The 18,263-nt window shown below is 45.2% G+C and overlaps 3 protein-coding genes across 3 annotated transcripts; 1 reads left to right on the forward strand and 2 right to left on the reverse strand.

Annotated features, from left to right (window-relative positions):
* Positions 1-2,868: 2,868 nt before the first annotated feature.
* aim22 (putative lipoate-protein ligase A) lies at positions 2,869-4,213 on the reverse strand (the record flags this gene model as incomplete). The annotated part of the gene is made up of 3 exons (XM_036635603.1): positions 2,869-3,090; positions 3,164-3,259; positions 3,368-4,213. The coding sequence occupies 3 exons, from the start codon at positions 4,211-4,213 to the stop codon at positions 2,869-2,871; spliced, it is 1,164 nt and encodes a 387-aa protein (XP_036499173.1).
* A 438-nt stretch (positions 4,214-4,651) lies between these two features.
* Positions 4,652-5,944, forward strand: aro-2-1 (Chorismate synthase; the record flags this gene model as incomplete). Its single annotated transcript, XM_036635604.1, has 2 exons — positions 4,652-4,686; positions 4,753-5,944. The coding sequence occupies 2 exons, from the start codon at positions 4,652-4,654 to the stop codon at positions 5,942-5,944; spliced, it is 1,227 nt and encodes a 408-aa protein (XP_036499172.1).
* Positions 5,945-9,025: 3,081 nt separating this feature from the next.
* On the reverse strand, positions 9,026-10,622 carry Mutanase-5 (Mutanase; the record flags this gene model as incomplete). The annotated part of the gene is made up of 3 exons (XM_036635605.1): positions 9,026-9,776; positions 9,830-10,473; positions 10,542-10,622. 3 exons carry the CDS (start codon positions 10,620-10,622, stop codon positions 9,026-9,028), a joined length of 1,476 nt encoding a protein of 491 aa, XP_036499171.1.
* Positions 10,623-18,263: the final 7,641 nt, after the last annotated feature.

Below are 18,263 nucleotides of genomic sequence, written 5' to 3' on the forward strand. Positions count from 1 at the left end.
GCGCAGCTGGGTGATGGTTTGCTTGGGTCTGACCAACGAGTTTGCATGATTTGCTCTGCTTCTTGGCCTACGTGTGAAAGTGATGTGTCTCTTTTCTTAGCGTGGTTGCTATTAAGTAAGAGTTCCGCGGAGAAATCTGGTGAAGCTGTGAGGTGGGAAGCTTCGGCTCGTGGAGGGGGTTTTTAGTGGGCAAACCCCGGATGGAAACTTGCTGGGTCGTCAGCACGGCACAGTACAGCACAGCGCGCCGCTTGGTGTTGGTGTTGGTGCTGTTGGTTTGGTGGTTGGGGTCTGGACTGGACAGCAAGTGTTCTGTGCTGCTGCACGTCATCCCAAATTTTGGGGTCGGGGTGCTTGGGGCTGTGTCTGGCTGCCAATCCTCTCCTAAGAACGACTTTTGGGCGGGGGATGGATGGACGATCACGTCCCTGCATGTTCGCTAGCTAGTGAATGGTGATCTTCGGTTTCTTCCTGGTGCTGGAGAAATCCTGTGAGGGGTAGGTAGTGTCTGTTCAAGAAGTTGAAAACGGCGTCGGGGGAGGAGCAGAGGGATGGATGCGTGTGACGATGGGTGGATGAATATCATATCGTAATACGCAAGCCGCACCATACTGACTGCCATGCTATCTTGTACAGTGTTCACGGCTTCACGCCTCGTCACGTTGTGGTGGTGATCATCTTATTAGGTATTCCTGACGGCATGTCTCGGTTCAGGGCGAGCCATCCATCCGGGGCAGGGAGAGATGATCGTAAGTGACTAATTACTGTGTTCTCGTGTGTAAGTCACCCAACGCGCATCCCGGTGGTTTGGGCTTCCCGGTCTGTCACGTAAGGGCCTCTAGCACGCGTCACTCTTGATTGCGCCTATCTCGTAGCACGGGAGGCTAGGATGGGAGCTAAGAGATGGATGGTGAACCGATGACGACGGAGGGGATTTAGAAGTTGGGGACGGGGGAAGAAGATGATGATGATGGTGATGCTACGGGTGTGCGGTATGCAGCCACACCTTTTTTTCTTCTTCCTTTTCCTCTTCCGCCTTTCTGGTTCACGTTGATGCTCATGTTTCCGGGCTGGGGTGACCAGTGACTGGTGCGACGGCCTTCCTTGGTGCAACGTTCGTTCTTTGTGGGAGGGGGGATGTGAATGGCGTGTGGCATGGTATGGTGACCGACCGTTTTGTCTAGGTAGCACGCTGCCTGGGGCTTAATAGAGAATTAGTAGGAGCTTGTGGCGGGTAAATCAAAAGTGTGGCGAGGCAGAGACAGACCGGTATCTTTCTTCCTTGCTGATGGTCTTTCTTTGCGTCGCTCGTCGTCTGCTGCTCGAAGACAGGAGGGAGAGAGACGATCTGCCTGATTGGAGATGTTTCACGCAGCACACCCGGTCCGGTCCACCTTCCTTTCCACTTCTTCCCTTATCATGGGCCACGCCATCTCTCGTGATGGGAAAGTTGCGAAAATGGGATGTGTTTTTTGTGAGTGTGGGCGAAGGAATGCTACCTCGGGGTGATGTTGGTGAGTGAGTTCCCGGAGATCGCTTCGGCAGTGGAGCGGAGGAAAAAACAGGGAGGAGATATGTATGTCTTGGAGAATTGTTACCATACTCGGACCTGTTGTCTTTTAATGGCCAGCATTTCGCTGGGTTTGTGTAACCCGTGTCTGGGAAAGGTGGAATTCTTTGAAGGTTGGGTAGTGTCTGGATTATCAGACCTGGACTAGTTGTCGCAGTTTCTCTCGAGGTGGTGAGTGAGCGAGAGAAAATGTCTTGGATGTCGGGATGGGAGCAATGCTGTGACACCGACTTCCCGCGCGTGATGTGAGAGTCTCTCTGGAACGTAGAACCGGCGGTTATCGGGGGTCGTTTAGAAACAGATGCAGATATGTGCCTGATTTGGGGATGCTGGACGGTGGAAGGGGGGGAGGGTGACGGGAAAGAAGTGGCTTTGGGAAAGTGTTGAGGTGAGTGAGTGTGATGTCTCGGATTGGGACTGGTGATGACACTTGCGGAGAAGGTGGTAAGAAAGGGTCCTGATGCTTGATGCTCCTCTTTCCTCTAGGGTTACGTTTTTGCCTCTTTCTTCATGAGACAGAGGATTCACAGGGTCGGGGTGACTCGGATTCCTTTTTGGAATTGTGTTCTTGGCGTTGGCTTGTGATGACGATGTTGGTTGGGGGTTTGAGAAACACATGTGTGAATTTGCGTGCGAAGTCGAGGATGAATGGCGCAGTCGTCTGGAACGACGTGTCTAGAGGTGCTTAGAAATAACGAAAGTCAAATGGCTGACCGTTGGTTATCTTCTACGTAGCTCATGAGGCAACAGAGGAGCTCATATCGTGATGAATGCTGTTCGCCAACGAGACCGAATAACTGCGACGAACTTGGGAGACATGTCCGAGCACGGTAGAGACAGAACTACTCAATAGACCAAGAATAAACCATCCGAGAATGCTTAATACTTTTAGGGATTGTATTATATGGTATATCGCCAGATCTTCACATATCTTACACGTCTATGGGATGATGTCCAGGGATTATCACAATCCACCTAGTTCACGACACACAGTCTACCAGCCCCCGGCTTCTCCGCAAGCTTTATCAGAGATACCAAATGACGCTTCGACGCAGATTATATCTGTGTTCTTGTTAAGTTGGACTTGGGAGCAACTTCATCTCCGTCGACCCTCGCGAGCATTCCGAATCTTTGATCGATCACTGATCTTCCGGGTATCTGCCTCGTCAACGAGGTAGCTAAGTAAGCAGATCCGCGTACGGTCGGCGGTGAACAGGTCTAAAATATCGGCATGTATGATGTAAGGCTTGTCGTCTCGCAAGATTCAGGTGCTCAGCAGGCCTCGAAGCCCGTGGTGCCTACACCTGCCTCTTGCCGAGCAGAGAGTTCAGCCATGGTCCAACGGTTGAAGCATCACCAGCATCTAGACCGCCATCACGCAGTTGCTGGGCCCAGTCGTCTATTTCCCAGATCTGAGAGTTGATCATGGACTCGGAGAGAGTCTGGGGCTGAGCAGACGAGAGCCCTTCAAGGGTGAACTGTTGAATGAAGCCGTGGCGAGATTCGAATGAGAGTTTGAACTAAATGCTTTCGTTAGCACCATGACAGCGATCAACGCCTGTGATGTTGTGAGAGGCGAGGCATATTCCTTACCTTGCCGGGTAGCTCGGGGCGTTCCCTGTCATCTTCTTCTGATGGGTGCGTTGAGAAGGTGAAAAGTGGTGTCTGACCGTAGATCCATTCTCGCGACTGCAACGTGAATGCCGTTAGCTGAGGGCTTCGCCGTGATCAAAGCAACATGATGTTGAGTTTTCATGATATTCAACTTGCCTCGAGCTCCTTGATCCCCTTTTTCACGCTTTCAACTTGTCCCGCCTCTTCCCCTAGCCGTGCCTCCACGTCGAACGCACCGTACATCTTTCCAAACTCCTCAACCACCGCCTCCTCAAATTTCTTCGTATCCTCGACACCGACGTTGCGAATCCGCGAGCGTACGCTCTCCACTCCTCGAGCCTTGATGAAGGGTTCCGCCGGCGAGCGGAGAAAGCTGCCGATGCGTGGCAAGTTCGGGGAGGAAAGGAGACAGGTTCCGTGGTGGAGGGAGCGTAAACGGGTGAGTTTGTACGCCGACCCAGAAATCTTGTACGTGTTCTCCGCGTTCGCGAGAGGTTTGCCCGTGCACGACGACAAGGGGATGGGGGTTGCCGAGGGCGTGGTTATGATGATGTCGTGTCGACAGTTGACGGCCACGTCTGGCACGCCCAGCCTGTGAAGCGCACGGCACACCATCTCGGCATGCTTATCGCGATCGAAATTGGCGGGCGGGCAGATGACGGAGTAGTTCACGTTTCCCTCGTCGTGGAAGACAGTGCCGCCTCCGCTGCGGCGGCGGACGAGGTCGATGGCATCCCGGCTGCGGTCTAGGGACTGCAGAAGCGGGAGGTTTACTTCGAGCCACGGGTTCTGGTTGCGGCCTATGACGATGCTCGGGCGGTTGGTGTAGAGGAAGAGGATATTGGAGTCGGATGGTGTTGTTTGAAGGAGGTGGTGCTCTATAGAGAGGTTGATGTACGGCGAGCGGGAGTTGGAGATGTAGACTTGGGTTTTTGAGGAAGGGTTTGCGGCGAGGGCTGAGAAGGGGCGGAAGTTTGGTTGGTGTTTGATGTGGCTCACGCTCCTGAAGACCGGGCGAGCGGCGAACATGGTGACGGTGGTAGGGGTTGAGTCCGATGCTTATGACAATGACATTGTGTTTCGGGGCGTGCTGAGCTTTCGGTGAGGGTTGACCGAGGTGGATCGTCTTTGTGACACAAGCAAGTGGATTTTAGCCTGTAACATTCATTAGAATTCCATGGAAAATACGGAGTTGGATGAGTCACTTACCGTGACCTGTGATGAGTCGTCAACACGAGGATGAGTGAGTGTTGAGATGAGGTTGAGGGTTGCATCTATCAGAATTTCTGCCTCATCAACGACATGATCCCTGTAAAGCCAAGCTCCACCTCATTACCGGGGCCATGCGTATAAAGTAAACGAACCCCTCCACCCCGCATCGGACGACTCGAATTCTTTTTGGATTTTTGGCTTGACTCACCGAACATCGGCCCAGATTTTCCCAATCTTCACCACCAAACACCCAAAATGTCGACGTTCGGCAACTACTTCAAGGTCACGACGTGCGTCGCGTCCGATATGAACCCTTCAATGGCCAATGGACTAACTTGAACCTTTTCGCCAAACAGCTACGGCGAGTCCCACGGCAAGTCCGTCGGCGTCATCGTCGACGGCGTGCCGCCCGGCTTGACCCTCACCGAGTCCGATGTCCAGCCCCAGCTGAACCGCCGCCGCCCCGGCCAGAGCGCCCTCACCACCCCGAGAAACGAGAAGGACCGCGTCGTTATCCAGAGCGGCACCGAGTTCGGCGTCACTTTGGGAACCCCGCTCGGCATGATCGTCCAGAACGAGGACCAGCGTCCCAAAGACTACGGCAACTCCACCATGGACATGTTCCCCCGCCCGTCCCACGCCGACTGGACCTACCTCGAGAAGTACGGCGTCAAGGCCAGCTCCGGCGGTGGCCGCTCCTCCGCCCGCGAGACCATCGCCCGCGTCGCCGCCGGCGCCGTCGCCGAGAAGTACCTCCGCGACGCTTACGGCACAACAATCACCGCCTTCACCACCAGCGTCGGCAACGTCCACCTCTTCCCCCCGACCCCCGAGCACCCGACCCCGTCCACGAACCCCGCCTTCCTCTCCCTCCTCAACACCATCGACCGCAAGACCGTCGACGAGTTCCTCCCCGTCCGCTGCCCCCACGAGGAGACCAACGAGAAGATGATTGACTGCATCAGCGACTTCAAGAAGCGCGAGGACAGCATCGGCGGCACCGTCACCTGCGTCATCCGCAACCCGCCCATCGGCCTCGGCGAGCCCTGCTTCGACAAGCTCGAGGCCGAGCTGGCCCACGCCATGATGAGCATCCCCGCCACCAAGGGCTTCGAGATCGGTTCCGGCTTCGGCGGCTGCGAGATCCCCGGCTCCACGCACAACGACGCCTTCGTCAAGACCCCCGAGAGCGAGATCCAGGCCGAGGGCCAGCGCATGGGCATCCCGCGCTCCAAGCTGACCACCAAGACTAACTACTCCGGCGGCATCCAGGGCGGCATCTCGAACGGCGCGCCCATTTACTTCCGCATCGCCTTCAAGCCCCCCGCCACCATTGGCCAGGACCAGACGACGGCGACCTACGATGGTGAGAGCGAGGGTGTCCTGGCCGCCAAGGGCCGTCACGACCCCTGTGTTGTGCCCCGTGCTATCCCCATTGTCGAGGGCATGGCGGCCATTGTGCTGATGGATGCGCTCATGGCGCAGCACGCGAGACAGCTGACGAGGAGCCTGCTGCCGCCTGTTAAGAAGGAGAACGGAAAGGCGTAAAAGGGATGGGAGCGGAATTCGTTGTAAATACGGGCACTAAAAAAGCAATCATGATAGATTCCCCTTTTGGTCATTGGACCTTTTAAAGTACGTCCATTTGTTATGTGACTCGGTTTACAATTCTTCAATCGCTTCCTGCTTCTTGGCTGTTCTCACCAGGTGGAACTCCTCTTGTCGCCCATATACCCACTGCCAGCCCTTTTCCTCGCCAGCGAAGTAGACGTCCTCTTCCAAGGCGAACCAGAGTGTCTGGTTTCGTTCAGGGACGTAGTGCTCCACGAGCAGCTCGACGCTGAACCACATGTTCCTGACTGCAGCCAGCTCGCCGGATGCCGACACATAGTCCTGTATGTTCGTCATGCCTGGCGGGGATTAGTCAATGTGAGCCAAGTTCAGACGGCAACATACCGATTAATGGACCGGCAGCATGTCCCCAGTCTCCAATGGGGTGAGTGTAGACACGGCCCTCGATCCCCTCCTTGTGCATTTGATTGAGAGACGTCTTCAACATCTCGTTTCCCGTTTGGCCGACTGTAATGGTCTCCCTCACAATATCCTGAAGTCTGTTCCCTTTATTCAAGCCCTCTTTGAGCGATTCCGGGACATCCGTCTCATCCGGCCGCAGCACGTACCCAACATGCTGCGTGTCAGTATTCAACCCCATCGCAGACAGCCCGAAATCGACATGCAGCATATCCCCATACTCAATAATCCTCCCACCCGCCCCCTCGTCCACGCCGCGTTCTATCTCCATTGCCCACGGCAGCGCCTCGTCGACAACACTAACACTCGGCTGAAACCACGTCGAGAAGTTGTGCGCCAGGATCTCCTCCCGCAACCACCACTCCACGTCCCCCGTCGTCGTCCTCCCCGGCACGACGACCTCTGCGCTGAAAGCCGTCGCGATCATGGCCCACGCCGTCTCCATGATCTCGCGGTACTGCGGCAGCTTCGACGCGGGCTGCGCCGCGATGAACTCGACCGCGATCTCGGGCTTGACCACCATCCTGCTCGTCCACTCGCCGCCGAGGCCGTTCGCCATGGCCTGGTACTCGCCCGCGTGCAGGCCGCTCGCGAAGGCGATTTCGGGGTGCGCGTTGATGGCGATGGTCGCTGGGTTGGCTGCTTCGAGCTGCTCTTTGAGGATCTCCCAGACGTCGGTGGTCCAGCCTACGATGCAGCCCGGCTGTTTGGGTAGGGAGGAGGCGAGGGCGAGAGGCTCGGCGAGGAAGAGGCATGTAGTGCGACGGCGGGCGGAGAATGTTGTTGCTGGTTTGAGGGACCAGAAGACTGTCTCCTCGGCGTATTCGCGCTGGCTTATCTGCGGATTCGTTAGATAGCTTGATGAGGAGGATGGATGAGACGTTGACATACCAGCCATGCGTCGACTCCATGCTTCTTGAGCAAAGCTGGAATTGTGGCTTTACGCTCCTCGGTCCAGGCATCTTGCACCCGGGCTTGTTCGCGGAGCGGAGGGAGAGGGTTGTACTTTGGCTTGGGGTCGCTGGCGACGGGCTCCCAGAGGAAGGCCGCTGCTGCGATGAGCGGAGTGAGCCAGTGCATCTTGTCACTACAATCAATGGCAGATATGCAATGGTGTGACGATCAATTAAGTGAGAGATCGAAGTTGAGGAGGGGTCTGGAGCTTGACGATGAGATGAGAGAAGCGAGATCGGATGACGTCCAAGCCCCGTTTGAGGCATGGACCGCATGTTCTGTTCGTGGAGGTCGGCATCTTATCTAGTCCCGGAAAGGCAGCTGGATTGCCGGAACCTTGAATCCTACGCTGCATGGATGCTGATCCCCGTCTCGGTGAGTCCCTCTCACCGAGCCTAGGCACTACTTTCGCAGGGCGAGGAAAACGGTGACAGGATACTTTGCCTGTATCTCCCAGAATTGCTCAGACCATGGAGAGGGGTTAAAAATGCAGTGAAAAACAAGAACGGGTTGCTGGCCTGAGGTATTTGCGCATATGTGTGTGTAGTAGTGTAACCCTCCCATCCAATAACTAGTGTTAGAGAGGATTCATCATTTCCCGCGGCCTAATGTGTTGGATCTTGGATCTTGCAATGAACGTGGTCTGGGGTTGGGGGAAGGTGTTCATTTTGAATTACTTCAGAAATGATACGAAGAGTGAGAAAAAGAAGAAAGAAAACAGCTCTCACATATTTGTAGCTTCGAGATGACAGGTTTGGCTTTTCCCAAAACCGCTGAGAATGACAAGTAAAGAAGAAAGAGAAGTCTAGCTTACGATAGTCTCAATAGAAGATCCAAAATAAGAGACATAATCCTGATCACGGAATGCCCAATGACATTATTGCCGGCCATTGAGTACTCTCTCCTTACGCGTTCACGTCTCCTGGTGGGTGACTCTGACCAGCCTCGTCATACCTTTGAGGGATATTGAAATGTAGTGAATTTTGTCAGAATTGCTAAGAGCAGCGAGGTGAATTATTATACATTGCCCCCCCCCGACCCCCCCCCCCCCCCCCCCCCCCCCCCCAACACACACACACACAACTGCAAGCCAAGTCTCACTTAATATGCTACATGAGGAAGACGAAAAACCAAAGAGCTTAGGGCTAGGGAGACCTCTAAACAATACTATGTTCTTTGTGTAGAGCGAACTAGGTTCTCCTTACACTTCCTACGAAATGTATCTTGATGAGTTCAAATTCTCCAAGATTGCAGTTTCTGCGCGGACGACGCCTGTGGGAAAATGGCAGAAATCAAAAGTCGCAGACGAGCTGTCTTATGCGGACAGCGGCACTAATCCGGCCTGGGAATCATGAGAAGCGAAGCTCTGTTCTAATAATAATCAAACTGCTACACATGGTAAATAACCTATCCATAGGGCTTGTGTTGTGTTAATCTCCATGCAGACTCATGGTATCTGAGATTCGATACTCGTGAAGTCATCACCAAGCCCACGCTCAAATTCAATCCGCCATCGGGTATCTATCTCTAACAGGGGTATCATCCAAAGCGCCCACCAAGCCTTCCAAATCTCTTAATTCTCGTCGTCATCCTTGTATGACTTCATTTGATTTTCATATACTTCATCTCTCCTTCATCCTTCAATCACACCACCCCGGCAACAACCAAGCTAACAAGAGCGACAACCACATACACAAGGCCACGACTTTGACTCAGAGACATAGCCGCAGAGTCATCGTCACTGGAGGCAGTGCTCTTCGGGCCATCGCCAGTCTGCGTAGGTGTCGGGTTGGGATCGTCAACGTGCAGCGCCTCGGTGCTTCCAACCCAGGCGTTCCAGTTGGTCAGACCGTCAGGGCAATCCGTCAGGATCTTCTTGCCCTCGATCTTGGCAATCTCAATGCCGTACTTGGCCATGGTGACAACGACGTCGCCTCCCTCGGTGAAGGGCACGCTGCCGTGGTACACACCCTTGCCGCCATCGGGGACGGAGGTCCAGTTGCCCTTCTGCGTCTTGCCGTTGACGGAGACAGTGACCTCAGCGGTGGAGTTGAGCAGGGCGGAGAAGAAGATCCTGTCCTGCACGACCTGGGATACGGCCATGGTCTTCTGCGCCTGGGTGATGGAGTTGCCGACGGTTCCGCCGTCGGCGCAGGCGAGGGCGGGCGAGCCGCGGTACCATGCCATGAAGCCCTCCTCGGTGATGGAGGCGGGGATGGCACGCTTGTAGGTGTCGATGAGGTAGGGGAGGAAGTGGCGCCAGCCATCGTGGGGGTGGTCGAGGGCGTAGTTGAAGGGGGCCTCGCCGACGGAGAAGGCCTCGAGGGCGTTGGAGCGGACGGGGCCGATGTGGTGGGACTCGCCGTAGTCGTTCCATGAGATGATTTGGACGAAGCTATTTTATGTTAGTGTCGCGGTCGTGAAGTCACGGGAAAAGGGGATCCATACTCAGGCTGCATATCCAAGACCTGCTTCCAGCGGTCATACCAGAGATCATCGCCGCGCCAAACCCAGTTCTTCTTGTACCCAGGAAGGTTGGTGTAGAACCATGGGGAGACAGGCATCATGTAAGGCTTCCCCTGAAGAGCCCAGATATAGGCAGCGTCACCCTTGGTGTCCATATTGGTGCTTCCAATGGGCCAGGCGTTCCAGCTGAACAGACCATCGGCGACGCCACCCGCAAGACTGAGGGCCTCCTCGGGAGAAACAGACGACCAGTCGGGGATGAAGAAGGCCCCAGTCTTGTTCTTGATCTCGATCCAGTCCTCGGCGTTCTCGGTGCCCTCAAATGTTGAAGCCACGGGCTTGCCGCCGTACTTGAGGTACTCCTCGCGCTGGAAGTACGTGCCTCCCATCTCGAGGATGGTCTCCACGGGCCACGGGGCACCACCGTGCTCGCCGCCCATGTAGTCGAAGGAGAAGAGGAGGTGGAAGCCAACCTTGGCGGCGGCAGTGAAGGCGACGTCGAGGGCTTCGGCGGTGTGGGGGTCCGTCATGCCCATGTTGAGCGCGAAGGCGTCGATGTGAGCCTCCTTGGCGAGCTTGAAGTCATCCTCAAAGTCGCTCATGGTGTAGTTCTTGGTGTTGATGAGCTGCACGGGGATGTTAGGGCGATCATGATCATCAAACGGAGACGGGGAAAGGTGGTGATCGGCAGTACCATGAAGTGGGCGATGACGGCCGCGGCCTGTACTTGGGCCACGGCGGCCAAAAGGCCCGCAAGGAAGGTGATGAACTTCATCGTCAAGGTGTGGCGTGAGCCGTTTGGTCAACGGGGGGGAGGAAGGCTTGAGCTGTCAAGAGCACGTTTGATCGGCGTGAGCAAACGGGATATGCAAACGGGTGAGAAGGGCCCAACAAAGGAGACTGAACAGCGAACCATGCGGCATTATGTATCGTGGGTTCTGCCTCACATCCGCCGCCCTCACTCGAGGACCACCCAGATCGGGTTACATGCCTTACAGCTTCTGCCTTGAGACTGACAGGCTGTCTGGCGTTTGCCGCGGCGGCCCCCACGGGTACGGTACGCCGCGATTGCGCCTGAGCATACACACCCCGGTATGGCGACTGGCCTGACTCCATCGTGAGGACGCCCGGGTGAGTAGGCTTAGAGAGCCAACGACAGGTGGCGCATGCCCTCCATGGTTCCTGGACTCAGACTCTGACCGTCAGAGGAGAGGAAGAGAAGGGAACCCTCGGTTCCTGCAGGGTTGGCTGTGGGCGCTTGCCCGATATGGCAACTTCTGAGGGACAGGGGGGTGCGGCCGTTGCGAACCGCCGTTGGTTGTCTTTTGGGAACATGCTTGATGGGCTGAGTGGATCGTGCTTTTGCAGTGTTAGCTTGGATGAGTTGTGTGTCTGTCTGCGGTGAGCTTCGTGCCTGCTGTGCCGCCAGGCTGCGGCGCGAAAGACGCTGCGGCAGGCCAAGAGACATTACTTTGGTCAGAAGCCGCTTTTGCCGTGCATGGGAAATGACTTCGCCCGACTTTAGGCTTCAACTAAGTGTTATCGTCGAAGATCGAGAACCTTCGCGGTGATGTATAGTGATGAGGCTTGGTCATGTCTCCTGGAAGAAAGACGAAGACATCTTGATATCCCACTGTGCTGGAGACCGGCGGGCCAACGTCTCGTTGCAGTGATCTGAACCCAGGACAAGAAGGGATCAGCAGCGTCGACGACAAGGAAGTCTCCTGTCGGAGATCTGCCCAGCGGTTCGAGGTCTGGACCGTCCTGTCCAAACGCTCTCTCTCGCTGAGGTAGCATGTAGCATCTGCCTAAGCCCTGTCGCCCTGTCACCAGGCTCTCGCCCGACATCTTAAGCTTGTTGGAGCGGACAAGGATTGCCCAATGCTTGGCCTCTGGGAGATTTGCGGACGACATGCCGAATCCTTCGCTAGCGGCCTCTCGCGCACCACCATTCCCACTCACAATCCCTGTCTGCTCGACTGCCTACACGTGCGGAATCGGCCGAGCTGACAGCCACCATCACCAAAAAGACAGCTCGCTTGTGACTGCACCGGCAGCAAGGTACCCGTTTGCCAGCCTGCGATCAGAGATGAGAAATAAGCAATAATACCCTTTCTGGTCCTTCGTAGGCGACTGTGTGAGAAACAGCCGTGCGCCCTCGGAGCAGAGCAAGGGTTTTTGCTATCAACAGGGGTTGTAATGGGCTTTTTCTGCCCACTGTTTTCAGGCAGCACGGAGCACGATGGGGCAGGTCCCCGGCGAAAGGAGTTGCTTGTCGCTTGTTGCCTTTGATCCTGAAGACTTGGCTCTCTTCTTACCCTTGAGTCGATTTGCCGTTTTCGCCGCGCGCTCATAGAGCGGACCAACCAGACCGGCGGAGGGGCTGACTGAGAGAATCTTGCAGACTCGAAGGCCGCAGCGCAGCACCAGCCTTGTGGACCACTGGATCCTGAGCCCCCCGCCCCCTCCTCGGATCGCAAAAGATAAGAGGGAGACACGAGAGACAAGCGGCGGAGCGCACGTCATCGCTGTGGGTTAAGTGTCGGAATACCGTCGAAAGGCATATACGGAAACCTAGTTACTGGCTGTTGTCGAATCCTTCTGTTTATTTTCAGTTTACGAAACGGCGAGCGGTGGGGGAGCATACGATTGGGGCTCCGACGATGAGAATTGAGACGGCGACGGTTGGCGGAAGCCCCTCAGAGATGTGGGCGTCGCGCTGCGTTTCCGGTTGGAAAATGTGCGTTATCGTCGGCCAATCGTCCGGACACCCGCCGAGGCCATCGCGACAGGGGTGTCGAAGGCCTCATCGGACGAGGTGAGAGTCAGAAAATCACCGCAACATCCCTGTACTCATGTCAGCTACATAATCAACTCCTCCGATTCTCAACTTCCTCCGGAGCATCGCGGAGTGAAAAGACAAGATGAGTTAGGCAGTCGGGAGGAACCTAGCGAAAAAAAAGAAGAAGCAGCAGAGTGACGAGGGTAAAATTGAATGAGAAAAGGACCCTGCAGCCTGCACCAACAGCACTTATTTGCGTTTGCCTTACCCGAAACCCCTGTTAGTGCGCGATTTATTACCCCTCTACGCCACTTTTTACTATTAATAATAACACTATTAACGTTAATTAACGCACTTTTTAATATAATTTAGGCTTTTTAATACTATTTAGAGCGTAATATAAGTATAATATTATAATACTAAAGTAGGATAATAATAATCCTATTTCTATATAACTAATATAGTTATTAAAACTAATAATATTATATAAAAGTAAGAATATCTCCTCTAAATTAAAATTTATATTAATAAGATTAATAATATAAAAATCCTTCTTATTTACTTTAGTTCTCTAAGAAGAAGATTATAAAAGAGAGCTTATATTATATTAATTTTAATCTAACTTAAAATATATTACTTTTAATAAGATAGTTATAATAAAAAACTTCTAACTAACTATAAAAAGGATAGTAAAGTTCTCTATTAGCTTTAAAAGAAGTAAAACTAGCTTAATTAATAAGAAGTATAGTAATAATTAGAACTCTTAAAGTAAGATAAATATAAAAAAAAGAAGGTTTTATACTAATAATAATATATATAAACCTATAATTATAGTTATTACTTAATAGCTTTAGTTATAAATAAACTTTATAAATAAATAGTATAACTTATTAGTATTAGAAGTAATAGAGAATAGTATTAGTAAAGTTAAAGAGATATTTATAGAATAGCTAGAAATTAATAATATTAAAGCTATTACTAAACTTATAGTTAAAACTTCTATTAAACTACTAATTAATCTTACTACTAAAGAGGATAACTTATTTAATAAGTATTTTTTACTACTTCTATTATAATTATTATTATTATTATTACTTCTTATAGAAGTTTAAATTTATATAAAGATTAAGATTATTAAGAATAAAATTAAGATATAACTAAACTTTAAGTTTAAAGAGTTAAACTTAAATAACTTCTATTTAGTAATTAACTATATTATATATAATATAATTTAAAACTTTAACTATAAGTATAAGTTATAATATAATAATTACTTTTTTAAGTTTCTCTCTACTTAAGTTTCTTTTACTTTTAAGTTAAACTATTAAATAGTATTCTTAAAGGAGATATTCTATATAAACTTAGAAAATATTAAAATATTATAATTATAGCTATTTAATTATTAGTAATAGCTTATTAATACTATTTTTAATAATAATAAGAAGAATAAGCTATTATAAATTAAGATTCTTACTAATATTATAATAAAAGAACTTAATTAATATATATTAGTCTTTATAAGCTATTATTATAAATCTTAGTAGTTATTTTTAATACTATTTAGTATAAGTTCTATTTAAATAAACCTCTCTATTAAAGTAATATTAATTTAAAACTCTATTAAGACGCTTTTATAACTAAGTATTACTTTATAAACTTTATAATAGAATAATAACTTTATTAAACCTCTTCTTATTAGACTTAATAATACTAATAAGCTATTATATTAATAGAAGTAATAGAGTAACTTATTATTAACTAGTAAATTAAAGTAGAAGCTAACTTAAGATACTTATTAAGTAATCTAAGCTATATATAGATATAAGTTAGGAGTTAAGTATATTAATAACTATAATAGTATTATTAATAATTATTATATATCTTAACTTTTTATTTTAATAAAGCTACTATTATATCTTTAAATTAGTAAAATATACTTTATAACTTAAGTAGAGGCTATAGCTAAAAGATTAATAACTATTAATAAAGTTCTAAAAGAGATTATTATAGATATAACCTTATATTATAATAGATATTTTATTAAAACTAAATCTAAGCTATAAAGTAAGATTATATTAAAGTTAAAAAGTAGTAGAAGTAGTAAAAGTAATAGAAGTAATATTAGTAAGTTTAATCTACCCTTTTACTTAAATATTATAAACTAAGTAAATATCTTATTACTATTACTATATTATAACTATATATTATTAAATTTTCCCTTTTATAACTATACTCCTACTTAGTTATTATTATTAATATTACTACTAATAAAGCTACTATTAATACTACTATAAACTAAAAAGTAAGATTTATTAATTTTATCCTCCTTACTACTTATTCCTTAGATTAAGCTTATACTATAACTTCTCTATAAATATCTATAATATCTATAAAGAATAGAAAAAAAAAGAGATAATAAATAGGATATTAATCTCTATACTACTCTTAATATTATCCTATAAACTTATTTTTAACTTAAATCTCTCTAAAAAGTATTAATAGATTAATTTAAAAAGAATAATATCCCTATAAGTATTATAGAAGTAATTAGAAGCTAAATTAAGTAGTTCCTACTTAAGTAATATATTATAGATTTAAGGCTGCTAGCCTTATATTATGAAATTTAACTAGTATTAACTGCAAAAGCTAGACTAATCCCCTCACCTTCTGCTAATAACCTTTAGGTTATATAACTTTTAGACTTAGATATTATCTTCACCTCTATGCTCCTCTGACTTTAACTATTATAATAAGCCTTAACTATCTTCCTCTAGCCGCCTCTATCTCTAAGGCTCCTCTAAGCTGCAACCACCCTTCACGCTATATTCAATCTGCGCCTATCTTCTGTTATCTCCTCTGCTGTTTAGACGTCTGCGCCGTGACAGATAACATCTTCCGCCCTACTGCGCAGTCTCAACGTAGGAAGAGCCCTGCTGCTATCAGCTATACTCTCGCTATATTTGCCCTTCTTAACTTACTAACGTTCTGCTTAAGCCGCCTTAGCTATCTTAAGGAAGCTTATGAGGTATTTATAGGTATTAGGATTATTATTAGTAGCTTTAACTATATCTATATTGATCTTAAAACTATATAACTTTAATATATTACACTTATTAGCTATCTTAAATAAGTACTTCTAAGTGAATTTAAGTAGAGTTTTTTTATTAGTATATAGAAGGTTATTATATTTAAAGCCCTTAATTTTATTTATTTTAGTTTTATAGATTAAGTTATCTAGGGTAGCTTTATTTAACTTATATATAAGTATAATAAGGGGGAAAGATATTATAGTTATTATATATATAGGAGGATATAAGGAATAGGCTTAAAGCCTTATTTAAATAGTTAAGTTCTTATACTATAGCTATAAGAACCCTTTTAGCTATAATAGTAAAGAGTTATACTATTAAGTTTACGCCCTTAAGTATAGGTTTAAGCTATTACTAAGCTCTAGCTACTATAAGTACTATTAGTATTCTGCGTTATAGATAACACCTTTATAATATTATAAATAATACGCTTATAAATAATAGCGTCGTAAATAACGCTCTCACTAGTACGTTTTACTACTCTACTACCTACCTACCTACCCTCTTCTACTAGGGATAAGTTAAGCTAAGCGTTAATAACTAGTTATACTAAGATTTATTTATTTACTTTATTAAGATTAAGTATAAGTTAAAATGCTACTATTAAGTTTCAGTATTATAAAAAAAAGTATAGAGTGAACTGTAATACCTACTTATATAGGTTAACTAGACTGCTAACATATTATAGATTTAATAATAGAAAATAGTTTATACTTACTACTTTATATTATTAAAAGCTAACTAATTTTTAAGTAGAAAACGTAATACTTCTTATTAATACTACTAAATAAGATCTTCTTACTAAATAAAATCCTCTTACTAAAATAACTAATTATATTTACTCTCTTATTATATCTCTTACTTAATCACTTAATAATAATAATAATAATAAGCTTTAATAAGTAGAATAAGGTTTTTTCCTACTTCTTTATAATAACGTAAAGATCTTAACTTTAATAACTAATAGTAATTCATCTAATAAATAAGATATACCTCTAACGCTATAGCTAAAGAGAAACACACTATAATTAAAGCGTTATAAAGCTAACTAACTATTAAGATTAGATTATTTTTTTTATATTAATATTATATTATTTTAAGTAAAAGAAGCTTTTAATAGCATTAAAGTTAAATATAACTATAACTATAAAATTAACTTTATAATAAGCTCTCCTCTCTACTAATATCTTTAACTATTTTAATATAAATACTATAGTAATAAAAGTGATTTAAGATAGTATTAGTATTACTAGCTACTTTAAGAGCATAATTATAAAGAAAATTAGCAAAAAAGGTATCTATTACCTTAAGTTATTTAAATCATATAAATTACCTCTATAAGTAACTTTTAAGGTCCTTAAAAAACACCTTAATAGGGTTAAAGTCTAATAAGTATATAAGTAAGTATAATAACTTAATACTATACTATTAGTAAGCCTCCTCTAATAATCTCTTATTATACTACACTATATTATCTATAACTAATACTAACTTTAAGCTAAGAAATACCTCTATCTTTAGTAATATAAAGTTCTTAATCTAAAATAAGAAGCTATTAGCATCTATATATCTAAAATAAATAATATAATTAAGAAAACTATTAATAGTGAGGGCTAGTAAAATATAATACTATATACCTCTTTTTAGAACGCTCTACTTTAATAGCTTTATACTTTTTAGTACCTAGCTTATATATCTAATACTACTTTAATAATTAACACTACTCTTATTAATAAAAATAAATATATTAGTAATATAATTATAAATTAATATAATATACACCTCTTATATAGCTTAGTTTTATTACTAAGTAATATATTAAATCTTCTTCTTCTTCTACTAAATCTTTTTAAAATAATAAGAGATTACTAATATAGATATAAATAAATTAAACTTTTTTATAAAAAAAGCTTAAACTTTATTAAAGTAGTAGTTAGTTTTATTATATAAAAGTTTAAAGATTACCTCTTTATAGATTAATAATATCTTATAATATTTAGAACTTATTAGTTAATATAGTTTTAATATATCTCTAGATATTTCTTATTATTAATAATAGATCTAAACTATTATAATATTATACTTAATAAGCTCTATAATTACTTTATTATTAAAATAATAGATAAGTAATAACTCTTTTAACTAAGCTTATTACTTACTATTTAATAGCTTTAATATTATCTACTCTATAATATTAATATAATTTTAATTAAATATAACACTAATAAAGAAAATAAATAGTAAAAAAGCTATATTATATATACTTTATATTCCTAAATAAGTTTAATAATAAGATCTCTAATATTAATATAATTAAAGCACTCTATTATTAAGAGATAAAATATAGTTATATAAGTATTATACTATAAAAAGAAGCTTATTAATAATACTAATAGTTAATTTATATTTAGATTTTATAATAATATATATTAATTTACTAATAATATTAATAAAATAGATAATAATAATATTATAAGTTTTAAATTAATATACTTAGTAATAGTTTTACTCACTTTAATACTCTAAAATATATACTTAAAAAGAG

Source organism: Colletotrichum siamense (genome assembly GCF_013390195.1).
Source record: "Colletotrichum siamense strain Cg363 chromosome Unknown KSG_Cg363_contig02, whole genome shotgun sequence".
Taxonomy (NCBI): domain Eukaryota; kingdom Fungi; phylum Ascomycota; class Sordariomycetes; order Glomerellales; family Glomerellaceae; genus Colletotrichum; species Colletotrichum siamense.